The following is a 15,932-nucleotide window of genomic DNA, read 5'->3' on the forward strand; positions in this document are numbered from 1 at the left end:
GGTCAGCAAGTTGTGCGGCTTCTGGAGGTTGCTCATCATTGCATTGAAGGGCAGCAGCAATGTCGGCCCGTGTTATGTCAATAGCTTTGCCTTGCACTTTCGAAGAGAGGGCAGCTATGTTCCTGCAGTCATGATATAGGTGAACATAAAACTCGATCACCAATTTTCTGTAAGCAGTGGGGGTGACCGGCTTGAAAAGCTTCTTTAGCCCCCGTCGCTTGAACTCGGCGACCGCCCATTGAGTCCCCTCAAGATTTTCAAAGTCTTCGCGAATGGCGAAAGTGGTCTCAAATAGCAGCTCCCGTTCCTCAAAAGTGGGCGGGGGAGAAATGGCTCGGGTATCAGACCCTCGGGAGGACGAAGCTCGAGTTCTTGGCATGATGAGCTTGATTGGGGACTTTTGTCGAACACCTGGCGTGCACTAGAGATAGGTAAAATTGCAAAACAACACAACTTCGCTCAAAACCCCCTGCAAAAACATCCAAATCCAACCACAACAAAGCAATGTGGGTGGATGAACACCCACAATTGCAGAAATATGAGAAAAAAAAAAATCTCGTGAAGGTGCTCGTGGTTGGGGTGTTGATGGGAATGGGGAATGGGGTGTAAAGTAGAGGTGGTGAAAAGTACCTGTATGGTTGCCGGAGAAGACAACCGTGTGGTGGTTGTGTGGTAGAAGTGATTGGCAATGGTGGACGAGTCAGTTGTGCCGGAGGTGCGTGGACCAAGCCTTGGAGAGGTGTACGGCGCAGGGGGGAAGAAGGAAATTTTTGTGGGGGTGGGGGGAAAGTGACCTAAAATAGGTCACGTGGTGTGCTCTGTGATTGCGATCGATCGCACACATAGTGCGATCGATCGCACTCGGCCAAGGATCCGCGTGTTGATTCTGTGATTGCGATCGATCGCACCCAATGTGCGATCGATCGCAATCACAGAATCACCATACATATATATATATATATATATATATATATATATATATATATATATATATATATTTTATGCAATTATTTTTTTTTTTAATTTTTATTGCATAATGTACAACAACTTCGATTATGATATGATCAAATGTGAGATCAAACTTGAAACAATTGAAATTGAATGTTTGATTAGACATCCAATTGGTCCAACCTAGTGCATTCGTTCGATCGATCGTGATAACATCAAATAATCGAACAAAATTCAAACAAATTAAATGTTCGATCGAACATTGAATTGAACTCTAAGCATTTTCTATTATATTAGTGCATTACTTAAATTGATCGGGATACAATCAATAAAACTTGACATGATTGAAGGTTCAATCAAACATCTGCTAAAATCAATTCCGATCGATACTATTACATATTAGTTCGATTGATCGCGATAGGATCAATCGTTCGATCAAACATCCGATCGATCATAATGACGAGCATGAGAGTCCGACTCTCAATTCTGGGTTTGGTGATACAGATATGCAAGTGTCGCCCTCGCCCCCCCTCCTCCTCGAGTCAGTGGATGGGCATCCTTCGCATGAGTCTAATAATCCTATTCACTCAGTGGCAGGATTGGATTCACAGGGAGCCGCCCCTACTGCATCTTGTAAGTTTATGAATTTTATATTTATGAACTGTTATTTTTGTATTATTTTGGTTTGTTATAGACATTTGACAATATACTTTTCCAAATATAACTTACTACGTTACCATGTTTTGCGTAACAGCTACCACGTCTGTCAGAAGTGTAAGGGGTAAGGCCAAGTGTAAGAAGTTGAGTGACCACGTACTTAAGCATGGTCCCTTAGTGCTAAACATCCCAAATAGACACCGGGCACCTGTAGGCGAGAATGCATCATGGTTTGCAAGCAAGATTGGGGAGATTATTCGTAACATGTGCGAACTCCATCACGGTGAATGGAAAAAGGTCCCAGCTGAAGAAAAGAGCAAGTTGTTGTTTCATGTTCAGGTATGAATATCAATGTAATGTTTAATAATATGTTTCATATGGAAAATTAATGTGACACATTTTTTACCATTGTTTTCTTATCTATTATGTATCAGTCAAACTTCGCACTGAATATGGAACGATACGAGCACATCAAAGCTGTTGAACATAAATTGGGTCGTGCATATGCTAGGCTTCGTTCGAACTTGTATAGGGATCATTACAAGAAATATTTTGACGGCATTGATAAAGACGATGATGAGGGGATTGCCAGGGCTAAGGCTATTGGGAGGGAAAACGTGCCAGCAGGGTATGGTCCTCAACAGTGGAACCTAATATGTGACTCATTTGATGACGGTAAATGGAAGGTAAATATATATTATTATACTGATTAGAATATTCAAATTGATATAATTTGCATGCACTTGAAGACATTTTATGAATAATTGTGTTTTTTTTTTCTTTCCAAATTTCATAGAAAAAGTCTGAACGAAATACCCTAAACAGAAGCAAATTGGAAACAAATCACACAGCTGGGACTTGTTCATTTGTCAACGTCATTTACAAAAAGGTAAGTATCTCGTACCATAATTTAATGAAAGTAACGTTATTTAGTGTAAACTTTGATTATATGTATTATGTGTAGGAACAAGAAACAAAAGTGAAGCCTAATCCTGTTGAACTATATGAGGTTACCCATACAAGAAAAAAGGATAAACAGTTTGTGAACGACAAATGCAAAAGTCTATATGTAAGTAACTGTTTACGATCCGATTATTAAGTTGATTAGTGAAGAACATGAATAGTAAACTTGCATGAAGTATATGTTAAACTAAGGCCAACTATGACTTGTGCAGCTTCAAATGCAAGAATTAACAACCAGTGAGGCCTTAGAGGAAGGCAATGTGGAGGGAACAAGTGCGGATGACCGAATGCAAGAAATAGTCACACAAGTACTAGGGGGCCGACGAGCTGGGCACGTTAGAGGAATGGGATGCGGTCTTATTCCTACCCCTTTAAGAACTTCATCTCAAGCGTTCACCCACTTCGACAACCACGATGAGTGTAGGAAAAGACAAGAAGATACTCAAAGCGAGCTTCAACAGACTAGAATTGAACTTCATCAGTACAGAGAGAATTTGCAAGCCAACGTTGAGGAAACGAACAAATTAAAAGCCATTGTTGAGTTCTTAATGTCACGTATTGGAGGGTTAGTGAAACTCTACCTATGCATTAATTTTACAAAAACACACATACTAAGTAATCGTTAAAAAGCTTATTGATCATTATATGAAATTTTATTCTCTTAGGTCTGGAGGGAGCTTGCTTAGAGGTGCATCAAGTGAAGCCAACAATTGAGGGAGCTTTGGAATAACTTTATTTAGGATGTACTCTTTGATAGCATCTATTTGTGATATATTTTTTGATACTATGTATTTGGATAGTTGTTGGTACTTTCTATTTGCTAATGTGTATTTGACTATTTGTTGATCGTGATCTGTTTGGTAATGTATATTTGTTGGTACTTTTTATTTGGTTTATATTATATTAAGATATTCGCAAAATTTTTGGTTCAACAACTTTTGAGTTAGTAAATCTCCCTTGACATGGTTATCAAGGTTAAAGAACTTTGAGTAAACAATGCAAGGGAGTAATAATATCTTTCTAAATTTTATTTTTAAGTGTATGCAGGATGACAAGAGTACAAGAAAGTTAAACCGCCCAAGCAGGTTCTCGCTTTAATATATTTCATGAAGAAACACATTTTTAGTATCTCTTTCTCTATCATTTTGGGTTTCATTTTCATTGTCTTTGATATTATATATTGGTTCATTGTGGTAGATTACTCAAATTGCTTATGAGGATGAATTGGCAAGGAAGAGAATGCAGATAAGTACTTTATTTTGGGTTTTGGAATTTTGCTGCCCATGAATTGTAAAACATATATTTAATAGTTTTCTCCCTTGGCAGGTTTGGTTAATGGGGCAGTTCTCACATATTTTTTATGATTTTGATGAGGTTAGTCATTTTGAGTTATGTTTCTTGTGGGCATTTAGATTAGTTTGATTATTTCATATATTAATTGATTCATCAAACAATGTTGTTGTGTACTTAAACATAAATGCAATGTTTCTTATAGAGGTATTCTACGTGCATTTTATTTGCCCATGCATGGAGTTATGTTTCTCCGGATAAGTTTTCCTGCTGAATTCTTTTAGTGTTGGTTTCTTCATAGTGAACTTTTTTTTTTTGGCCTCAATCTTGTTATTAGGCGCACAATGCTTATCATGGTGTTGGCATTGTGAAATTGATGGGCCGTAGCAGTAGATATATAGCTATGCATGCATCCCTAGCTAGTGGACAAATTGACATATGTTTGATTCATGAGGTACTTATTACTAGCAATTAATTGGATAGTTATCTTTGTGAGCTGTTACTGATTCTACTGATATGCACATCTAAGGTATCTTTTAATTTGCACGGGCCTCATGGTGTTTTGAGTCATCTGAAATACCTGATTGAGACAAAGGGTTCGGCTGTTATTTGTGTCGCAGAGGGAGCACGGCAGGTGAGTTACGTAAGGAATTCATATTTTCGCTTTTGGGTTGAATACTATTAATTGATCAGGTGATTTAAATTGTGCAGTTCTTTTTTGGCTTCATGAAATACTGTGAAAAATTGCCTGTGTTCATTTCATTGCATTGCATAGATCTTATAACTTCTTCATTATATTTTTCCCCAAGATGAAGAGTAAAATTCAGTATGTTGTTTTTTGATGCAGAATTTTATTCAGAAAACTAATGCTAAAGATGCGTCTGGGAACATTGTATTTGGAGATTTCGGTGTCCACATTCAACAAGAGGTTGGTGGTTGTATTTTGACTAATTTCTTGTGGTCTTCATCTCTCCATGACTCTTGAGACAAGTTAAGTGGGTTGATAAATAATGAGCTGACTAAAAGTCTAATTTTTAACATCATTGATATGTGTTGCATGGATAAGAATGGACTGCAGTTTGGCGTTTTAGTTGTCATTTGTCACTCTACAAATATGATATATTTTAAGCCATCAAGATCTTACTCTATTAGTGACTCTTTTTGCTGACTGATGATTTGTGTGAATTGTTGCACTTGAACTGGAAATCATTAGAAAACCTACTGCTGTTGCGATCGATCGCACTTGGGAGTGCGATCGATCCCAAAATTTCGAAAACCTACTGATGCTGCGATCGATCGCACTCCAAGTGCGATCGATCGCAATTTTCCGAAAACCTACTGATGCTGCGATCGATCGCACTTGGAGTGCGATCGATCCCAAAATTTCGAAAACCTACTGATGCTACGATCGATCGTACTCCAAGTGCGATCGATCTCCAAATTTTGAAAACCTACTGATGCTGCGATCGATCGCACACAAGTTTGCGATCGATCGCAGTTTTTTTTTTTTTTTTTTTTTTTTAGGACTATTAGGGTCGACAAATGTGGACCCTAATGGTCTCCAAATTTTGAAAACCTACTGATGCTGCGATCGATCGCACACAAGTTTGCGATCGATCGCAGTTTTTTTTTTTTTTTTTTAGGACTATTAGGGTCGACAAATGTGGACCCTAATGGTCAACTAATCAGCGTCCACTTCAAAGTGGCCGCTGATAGTCAATTTTTTTTTAATATTTTTGGACCATTAGCGTCCACAAATGTGGACGCTAATGGTCAACTATTAGCGTCGACTAATTCTTTTGTGTACATCATCTTTAGAGTCAAACACATGCATCTTTTAGGGTCGATAAAGTGGACGCTAAAAGTCATCATTAGGGTCGACTCTAAGTAGACGCTGATAGTTAGTTTTTTTTTTTTAAATTTTTTAGGACCATTAGCGTCCACTTTTGTGGACGCTAATGGTTTAACTATCAGCGTCCACTTTGATTTGAACGCTAATAGTTATTATTATTATTTTTTTAAAAGGGCCATTAGGGTCCATAAAGTCGACCCTAATGGTTAACTAAAAGTGGACGCTATTGCTTGACTATTAGGGTCGACTTTCGCTTCCGTTTACATCATCTTTAGGGTCCAAACATTGCGACTTTTAGGGGCGATAAAGTGGACGCTAAAAGTGATCATTAGGGTCGACTTTTAAGTGGACCCTGATAATCAGACATTTGATCATTAGGGTCGGACTATTAGGGTCGACACTTTTAGGGTCGAAAAGTGGACGCTGTTGCCAACAGCGTCCACTTTAGGGTCTTTAAGTCGCCCCTAAAGACCTAATTTCTTGTAGTGAATGAAGCAAACCTTTTTTTAGCATTTCCATACAAATTTGGTGAAACAAGTGAATTTTTTGTTTGGATTAATAATCAAACAACAAATCAAATTCAATGATCTCACCGCTACTCATTTATCTATGCTTCATTATAGAATAACAAGATATTGAATAACAAAACTAACCAAAATGCAGAAACATGTCTATGGAAGAATCCAACACCATCTTAAGCAAAACAGCAGCCCTTTGATTTGATGCATGCATGGTTTTCTTCTTGTTAATCCTGATCTTCTGATCACTCTCTTTCTTCAGAAAATCAGTTCGCCTGCACTGCATCATGCATATATCATCGATCAAATATAGTTATAATCATCATATGGGTGCTGCAAAAAAAATAAAAAATAAAAAAAACTTTTCTACTCTCAATTACCCTGTTAGAAGCCAAGGTTTCTTACAATTTCAAAAAGGAAAAAAAAAAAAAAAAAGAACAGAAAAGCAGACCCACCAGCATGATCTACAATTTCAAAAATTTTCTACCATCAAATGCTTCAATACTACCATTCTAATTTTCCATCTCTCCTTCCTTCAATCAAACATTAAAAAACAGTTGATAGCTAGGCTTCACCTACCAATGATTTAAAAGTATCACTTGAACTGTACGCATATATGTGACAAACCCAACACCACATGTCAAGGGTTGTTTGTACTTTTGTTTTCCGTTTTCAAGACAATTACACAATATTATTCTCGGCAAACTGATTCCAGCTGCTTAGCTATAATTGAAGTAAGAGCATAGTAGAAGATTTAGCTCCCGTACGTCTAGCTTGCTTTTACTTGCGTGAGTGCAGTGGAATCCTCCTTTTAAGTTCAATGGCGTCTACTCCGACAACCTTGTCCACCTCCTTGCCACTTTTGTAAAACAAAAAGGTCGGAAACTTACGAATCCACGGTCAACAGCCATGCCCTCGGCATTAGGGCCCTCCTCAATCTCAACTTTGAAGAAAACAACTTTCGGGTATTTCACGGCCAAGCTTGCATAAAGAGGAGATATGAAACGGCAAGGACGAGCTTTAGAGAAGAACAGGATTGCCAGTCGAGATGTCGTTGAAGCATCCTCCAACCGCTCTTCCAGTTCACTTGCAGAGTGAATGACAATAACTTGATCAACAATAACTTGATCCCCAGTTTTCATAAAACCAAAATTATCAGTTATGTTTTCATAAATCAACACTTTTCTTTAATAAATAACGCCCGCAAATAAGAATCAATTAAAACACAAATTCCTTTTACCTTTCTCACCCTTATACTCCCTGATAGACAACAAGGAGAAATTAAAATTATCAAAGTGGGATCTCCTCCAACGAGCCAAGGCTTGAAATATCTTAGTCTGGCCTCCATCACCAACATCCTTGGCCTCAAAAGTTACATAATACCTAAAGATATCACAACACTGATGCATTGCTTTCAATACCTTCACAAACTTCAGTGCAGTTTCAGGCTACACACGTACAAAAGTCACCATGAATATATATATATATATATATATATATATATATATATATATATATATTGTCACAGCAATAACTGAATATTTCAGTATATATAATAAGAGAAAAAATATTCCTAAGAAAAAAAAAAACACCAACCTTGACAGTCCAAAATGGAAGAATGAACCTTTCTTCCAATCGAAGAATGAACATTTCTGATCTGGACATTGGGAATAACCAAACGCTCTACGCTCGCCGGAAGAGGGCTAGTTCAGCTTTGCCCAGGCGCTGCCCACTGCAAGACAACGGTGGCTCAACCACCATTCTTCAGTCTCTCTCTCTCGGTTTGAACAGAACGCTCACCATTTTCTCTCAATCTCAAACTTTCTCTCTTTACGGTCTCCTCTCTACTTTCTGTAGAACGTGGATGAAAGTTGAGAGGTTGAAGATGGAGTTTTGATGTTTTGCATAGAGAGGTTGTGTTGAGTGATGTTTTGCAGGAGTAATGCTATAAGTCTTTTTAGAGTCATCCCAAATGTGATGTGGCTTTTAAAATCACCAATAGATCAAAAGTCAATAAATCACATCTTAAATTTAACGGTAATTTTAAAAGCCACATCACATTTGAGATGACTCTAGGAAGACTTATAGCATTACTCGTTTCGCAGAGAGGGATGACGTGTTGATAGGAAAGAGAAAGAGGATGCATTGAGAGTTGTGATGACAGGAGAGAGAGTTTTTTTATTTTTTTTTATTTTTTTATTTTTTTTATTTTTAATTTAATAAGCCTTTAGATCGCTAGAGTAGAACCCAATGTTTTGGGTTCTACTATAGTAGCTGATGGTTTAAGGAAGCATATACGGAGTCTGCTGTGGAATGTTTTTTGTGATTTTTTTTTTACATTTTTCCTAAACTTATGGAACAAACTGCCTTATAGAGAGTTTGCTAGGAATACTCTTATGACTTTGTCTTGGTCATTAACTGGATATTCTCCAGTCCAAAATGGACTGGAGAGGATCCGATGAAGGGGCTCTCTAATTTAATTATACTGCCAACAAATGCAAAATATGTCAATGTTTTAGTATTAATTTTGTATGCGTACCAGTACTATAATTTTCAAAAGAAAAAATTATAATATCCCAAAAATTAAACCTAATTCTACCATACATGTCAAAAATCAACTTATTCCTACATATGATTATGTGATATGGGCACGGAATAGGCATATGTTCCTACTAGCTCCCTAAACCCAGAAGAATTAGGATCCTCTCAATTTCATTTGAATTGGATAATATCTAGTTAATTATATTGGAGAGATATTTTTGTCCCCTCTAAAATAAAAAGACAAAAATACGCATCCAATATAACCAAGTGAAAATTATCCGGAGAGAATCATGTTCCAAGCAGGAGAGCACAATAGAAAAATCATCAAAGGCATCTATTGCACTTCCCGACAAAGCAAAGCAAGGTCCGAATGCAAAAGAAAATTGTAAGATTCAAAACTATTCCACCTAAAATAAGCACGAGGCTTAAAGCAAATGCTTCTCGCATTCAAAATAATTGAAATTCAGCCTTGTGTGCGCGCAAAAGAGACTGTGAGAGATATGGAACAAGTAAAAGCAATTTTATATTTTGACAACAAAAAAGCACTAAATTAGTCACTAAAAGCCACAAAAATCACACCGTACGTGTTACAAATCAAATTTTCAATCAAGCTCCACCGCCCACGAGTCACATTTCACATTGGCAAAAGCTCAGTGCATCATCTTATAAGAGAAAGGTAGCATTATAGTATGGCAACTAGCCACACATAAGTTCAGAGGATTCACTAAATGAGAATTAGTAGGTCAACATTCCAATGACCAAGTAAAGACTAGTACAACTATTTCTTTATCGGTTTAGATAATTACATATTTCCTTTTTTCCTGATGAGTACTACATATTTCAAAAAATTCCTTAAACTCTCCAAATGCATGTCGCTGCTGCAGAAAAATCTTCTCATACGACCTGTTTGCCTGCATCGAAACAGTCATCAACCAATAGGTCAATGTTAAAATGCCAAAAGAATCTCATGCTTGACAAGATGTTTTGCTTCATAACCTATTCACTTGTTTCATCATACACTTTTGGGACTAGGGAGTCACTTTTCAACGAACAAAAAAGAAAAACGAAAGAAGACACGAGTGTTTGTGTGCGTCTACCTCCACATGGATACACGGAGTATAATATAACTATATGCGTGTGATAGTTATGAGGCAAAGAAAAGAGCTAAGCTCTACCAAGTTTGAACTCCAAATTATTCTCACTCATTAGCCAACCACGGTTTGCCACAATATAATTACTAGTGGGTTTTGTATTTTTGCTCTAAACATGGGATGTCAATATAGGTCCCAAGCCCTATATATGCATGTGACAAAACCCACTCATCATGCCTGGGATACCAAAAGAGGCTCTAGGTATCCATTTTTGAATAGAGCACAAACAAATAAAACTATGTTTATCCACTTTTGAATAGAGCACAAACAAATAAAACTATGTTGTACGTGTTTTTGTTTTCTGTATTCAAGACAAACACGTTAATAAATAACTCAAAACACAAAAAATATCCCCAAACACATTAGTATTACTGCAATAAATGAAGTAAGAAGATACTTATCAAAAAAATAAATAAATGAAGTAAGAAGATAGTAGACGAAATCAAACACAGAAGGCAGGAGCAAGAAACACTAGTACTAGAATTCATATTCTGATAAAGATTTAGCTTGCTTACGTCTAGCTTGCTTTTGCTTGCGTGAGTGCTGTGGAATCTTCCTTTTAAGTGCAATTGCGTTTACTCCAACAACCTTGTCCACCTCCTTGCCACTTTTGTAAAAGAGAAAGGTCGGAAACCTACGAATCCCCCTGTCAACAGCCATGCCCTCGGCATTAGGGCCCTCCTCAATGTCAACTTTCAGGAAAACAACTTTCGGATACTTCACGGATAAGCTTGCATAAAGAGGAGAAATGAAACGGCAAGGACGAGCTTTAGAGAAGAACAGGATTGCCAGTCGAGATGTCCTTGAAGCATCCTCCAACCGTTTTTTCAGTTCACTTGCAGTGTGAATAACAATAACTTGATCCCCTGTTTTCATAAACCAAAATGACCACTTATTATATTATGTTTTCATAAATCAACAGTTTTCTGCAATAAACTCCCGCAAATAAGAATCAATACACAAATTCCTTTTACCTTTCTCACCCTTATACTCCCTGACAGACAACAAGGAGAAATTAAAATTATCAAAGGGGGGGCTCCGCCAACGAGCCAAGGCTTGAAATATCTTAGTCTGGCCTCCATCACCAACATCCTTGGCCTCAAAAGTTACATAATACCTAAAGAGATCACAACACTGATGCATTGCTTTCGATACCTTCACAAACATCAGTGGAGTTTGAGGCTACACACAAAAAGTCACCATGAAAATATATATAATTATTGTCACAGAAATAACTGAATATTTCAGCATATATAATAAGAGAACAAATATTCGTAAAAAAAAAAAAAAAAAACAGCAACCTTGACAGTTCTTCGTTCTCTGCGCTTGTTGATTTGGTCGATTGCGCGCTGCGAAATTATTTTGCATGTGCGGTATTCAGATCCAGTCTTTTTGCTTATATCGAGTGGTTGAATTAAACCAAAAGCCCTGACATGAGGCATGGGATCAACATCAAAGCCCTATAACAACCAACAGTGTGTTAATTAAAGCATATATATATATAGGGGTATGAAAAGTAGACGAAGCGAATGAATTTTACATACACCACTCATACAAACTTGTTCCCTGTACCGGACGCAATCTTTGTCAGTCATATATCCAATTCTCCTCTTGCTCATGTCGGCGTCGATCTCGCTCTGGCCACTCTTGATCTCGTCGGTGTCTCCCTCGTCCGTCTCGCTCTCGTCGGCGTCGGGGTTAGGGTTCAGACGTGTGGATCGCCTCATAGGAGAAGGATCCAAGGCGGGGACAGGAACAGTGACAGCTGGGCAAGTAGAAGCGGAATGAGTTCGCTTTTGTTGTTGTTTTCCTTTGAGAGTGTGTTTTCGGACATCTGAAACTGAAAGAGACGGCCGACCTTTTTTCTTCTCCTCCTCTTTCCTCTCGACCATCTTACCCATCTCTCTCTCTCTCTCTCTGGGAAACCCTAGCCAACGCAGTCGCGCTAGCAATAATGAATAAAACCCACCGGCTACACCTTTTTTTTTTTTTTTTTTCTTCTTATATGAAACGGTTTTTTTCTTTTGCAAAGAAATATAAAGAGACCGGAGACGTTCCCAATCTTTTTGAATAAATTGAAAAAATTATTATTTATAAGAAATTAATTAATTAATTAATTAAAATGAGTAATATTATGCACTATTTTTTTTCTGAGTAATATTAGCTTTAGGTGGTTTTTAAAATCACCATTAAATTTTAGATGAATCATACTTAAATTTTGATTCAATGGTAATTTTGAAAGCCACATTAATTTTAAAAGGATAAAAAAATAAAAATAAAAAATGATCCCTAACATTACTCAATTAAAATAAATAATCTGAAAAACTCGGTTTCTTACTTGTATTCACGGTAATTGGTTTTCTTCCGAGTTTCTTAATGGTAATCAATTATGATTTGTAAGAGACGGTGGCGTGTGCTATCGAGTGTCATAACTCAATTAAAATCAAATAAGATATATTATTTATTTTCACTTTCTAGAATTTTATTTTCTACGAGGAACAAGTTTGTAAGAGTGATGTAAGTAGAATGAATTTTCCATTAGTCTACTACGCCTTTGGCTTTGCCTGCAGCTTAATTTAACACTCGTTCGTTGTTACAGGGCTTTGATGTTGAACACTTTACTGAGGTCAGGGGTTTTGGTATAATTCAACCACTCAATCTAAGAAATGCGGTGTCATACAGGATGTGCGAAAAAGTTTCGCAGCGCGCAATCGACCAAATCCACAAGCGCAGAGAACGAATAACTGGCAAGGTTGGTGTTTAATTTCTTTTTTTCTTTTTCCGTGGCAATATTAATTATATGTATTTTCATGGTGACTTTTGTGTGTAGCCTCAAACTCCATGGAAGTTTGTGAAGGTATTGAAAGCAATGCATCAGATTCGTGATATGCTGAGGTATTATGTAACATTTGAGGCCAAGAATGGAGGAGGCGAGACTAAGATCTATCAAACCTTGGGGCGTTGGAGTAGATTCCCCCTGGTTGAAGATAACTTCTCCTTGTTGATTGTCAGGGAGTATAAGGAAGATAAAGGTGAAGGAATTAATTACATTTAAAGGAGATTAATTTTATTTAATTTAATTGATTTATGAAAATTAACATAATTTTGGTTGGTTTATGAAAACAGGGGATCAAGTTATTGGTATTCACTCTGTTAGCGAGCTGGAAACGCAGTTGAATGCTTCTTCAACGACATGTCGCCTGGCAATCCTGTACTTCTATAAAGCTCGTTCTTGCCGTTTCATATCTCCTTTTTATGCAAGCTTAGCTCGGAAGTACCCGAAAGATGTTTCCTTGAAAGTTGACATTGAGGAGGCGGAGGCGGAGGGCGTGACTGACGAATGGAAAATTCGTAGGGCTCCCTACTTTTTCTTTCTGAAAATTGGCAAGCAGGTGGACAAGGTTGTTGGAATAGACGCAGATGAACTTGAAACCAAGCTTAAACTGCACTCACGTGAGCTATATTGATCGAGGATTGGGCTGTTAAATCTGTGTTTAGTGGAGGATATTTTTGTGATCTTTGTAAACAAATAAATGATACTAGGCTTGGTAATTAATAGGGCTGTTAAATCTGTGTTTAGTGAAGAATTAGAGGACCCCCCCCAAAAAAAAAGCAGAGAAGAAAAGTTTAGATCCCTTCATTTGACAAGTCATTGAACTTTTTATTGCGGTTAATTTGAACTCTTCCATCAAATTTTAAATATTAAAAGTAAGACAATAACATTTATACCCTTAACTTTTTTTATAAAATTCTAAATTTATCCTTAATTCTAAATTATTAAAAAAAAAAATGGTTCTCTGGCCAAGACCCAGCGTGGATCAGCTCTCTCCCCATCTCATTTTCCTCAAACGGGCTCAAGTAGATAACGCAATCCAACCCATGATAGTGCTCCTCTGAGCTGTACAAGACGGGTCGACGCTTTTCATGGGTGAGTTGGAAAGAGAGGTGTTGATGTTGAATGTGTGGAAATTGCGGACTCGAGAGGGCCTGAACATGTGCGAGACGGCCATGGAGCGCCTCCTTTGTCGCTGGGCTTGCGCCAGGAACCAACTCACGCAGATGTGGAGAAGCAAGATGAAGAGGATTTCAACGAGTAGAGAGATTACGGCGGCGAACATGATGTTTTCATCATAGGAGAAGACCCAGCATCGGTCACGGCCAGAACCGCGTGGATCACGGCCAAACTTGCATGGGTCTAGTCTGACCCACGAGTCTTTTTGTTTTTTAAACAAAAAAAAAAAAAAAAAAGAAGGAATACTTTGGCCTTTTTAGATATTGTCATCAGAAGTTAACGACTAAATCTGACGAAAATGTTCAAATTAACTGCAATTAAAATTCAGGGGTTCAAATTGAGAGATTTTTGAAGTTTGGGTGGCTTATCAAATTGCATGGTAATTCAAGAGTATAAAGTGAAGTTATCCCAAGATTTGATCCAAAATATCATAGCTCATGCATGCAAAGGGTGGCAATTCGTATTTGCGTGTCGACTTCAAGTTGTGTTAAGGAATAGAAATAAGACTATTGGTCAGGGTTGGCTCGATAAATTTTGGGGCCTAAGGCAATAAGTTTAAGTGGGGCATTTTTCTTATATTTAAATATTAATTATTTTATATTTATTTTAACATTTATATTATATATTTTTTATTTAAAAATCATTATTCTTACTTTTTAAGGTGCATAATTACTAATTAAGTTTTTATAATCAAGTTTTTCAACATCTCATTTTCAATATAATAATGATTTAATAAAAAAAAATATTTGTTGTATAATTATTAGTTGGGGCCTCTAGGCAACTGCCTAGCTCGCCTAGGGCTTGAGTTGGCCCTGCGATTGGATTAATTTATAGAAGGTTCTGTAACACTTTAAGTTTATAATTTTATTTTATTTTTTTTTCTATTTTCTCCACTCTCCTTTTTTTTTTTGGGGGGGGGGGGGGGGGGGGGGTAAAATTAGCAAAATTTGAAGATTTTAAATATAAAATTGGGTAAAATTCTCTTTACCCCCTCAAACTACCACTACAATTACAATTTACCTTCAAAACTATTAATTGTGATAATTTACCCCTCAAACTACCAAAACACTGACAATGTCCCCCCCCTGCTAGAAAAATGACAAAATTATCCCTATAAAATTTTCAATAAGACAAAAATATCCCTAAAAAGTTAAAAAAAAAATAAATAAAAAGAATTAAAAATTAAAAATTAAATAACAAAAGTTGAAAAAAAAAATAGGGGTGGTTCTTGGGTGGTAGGGGGCGACAGAATGGGGTGGCCGATCCACCCCTCATCACTGAATATAATAGGGGTGGCCGAACCACCTCCAAGAGTGGTTCGGTCACCCTCGAAAAGTGTTAGAGCCACCCCAAAATTAAACATCTTGCCACCCCCGAAAATAGTTTGGGGGTGGCTCCAAAAATGCCAAGAACACCATGGAGATCCGCGTCTACAAAGGCTACTCCCGTCTTGCCATAGCCCTTGCTATTCTTGACGATGGAAAGGTGAAAAGTACTAAAATTACACAAAAACATTAACACATGTACAAATTAAACCTCTCAAAAATGAACCCAACAAATAAAAAAATCATTTGCGATTGTTGCAGATCTTGGACGTGGACATCAATAGAGAAAACTACGAGTTTGGCCTGCCGACCATCCAAAAAGCTGGCGTTGCCCACAAGATCGACTTCAAAGAGGGCCTTGCTCTCCCACTTCTTGACCAATTAAGCTACCAAACATTTTTAGGGGGTGCCTGGCCACCATCCAGGGGTTGTCCAGTGGATGGTGGCAGGGCACCCCTGTTTTACTTTTTATTTATTTTTTAATTTTTTATTCTTTTTAATTTTTTATTTTTTTTTAAGGATAATTTTGTTATTTTGTTAGAATTAAGGATATATTGTCATTGTTTTGGTAGTTTGGGAAGTAAATTCCTAATTGATAGTTTGGGGGGTAGATTATCATTAAGGTGATAGTTTGAAGGGATTAAGAAGACTTTACCCTATAAAATTTGAAAACTA

General features: G+C 37.2%; 1 protein-coding gene and 1 pseudogene across 2 annotated transcripts; one reads left to right on the forward strand and one right to left on the reverse strand.

The window, feature by feature from the left end:
- Window positions 1-6,439: 6,439 nt before the first annotated feature.
- On the reverse strand, window positions 6,440-11,828 carry LOC132169393 (uncharacterized). Of its 2 annotated transcripts, none has more exons than XM_088512354.1 (5): window positions 11,465-11,828; window positions 11,222-11,380; window positions 10,895-11,102; window positions 10,436-10,786; window positions 6,440-6,508 (listed from the first exon to the last, which is right to left on the reverse strand). In XM_088512354.1, exons 1-5 carry the CDS (start codon window positions 11,819-11,821, stop codon window positions 6,495-6,497), a joined length of 1,089 nt encoding a protein of 362 aa, XP_088368480.1. In that variant the 5' UTR covers window positions 11,822-11,828; the 3' UTR covers window positions 6,440-6,494. The 2 variants fall into 2 exon arrangements, with proteins under 2 accessions (XP_088368480.1, XP_088368479.1); XM_088512353.1 differs by lacking the exon at window positions 6,440-6,508 and adding an exon at window positions 9,628-9,680.
- A 928-nt stretch (window positions 11,829-12,756) lies between these two features.
- On the forward strand, window positions 12,757-13,387 carry LOC148588094 (thioredoxin H1 pseudogene; annotated as a pseudogene).
- The last annotated feature ends 2,545 nt before the right edge of the window (window positions 13,388-15,932 follow it).

Source organism: Corylus avellana, chromosome 1, assembly GCF_965113065.1.
Source record: "Corylus avellana chromosome 1, dhCorAvel1.hap1.2, whole genome shotgun sequence".
Classification (NCBI taxonomy): Eukaryota; Viridiplantae; Streptophyta; class Magnoliopsida; order Fagales; family Betulaceae; genus Corylus; species Corylus avellana.

Excerpts from the sequence above, each read along its gene's own strand:
- LOC132169393 (XM_088512353.1), bottom strand. The coding sequence starts at position 11,821 with ATGGGTAAGATGGTCGAGAGGAAAGAGGAGGAGAAGAAAAAAGGTCGG. Across the intron at positions 11,381-11,464 it reads AACAAGTTTGTATGAGTGGT|GGCTTTGATGTTGATCCCAT; the intron begins GTATGTAAAATT and ends TGGTTGTTATAG. Across the intron at positions 11,103-11,221 it reads GAGAACGAAGAACTGTCAAG|CCTCAAACTCCACTGATGTT; the intron begins GTTGCTGTTTTT and ends TTTTGTGTGTAG.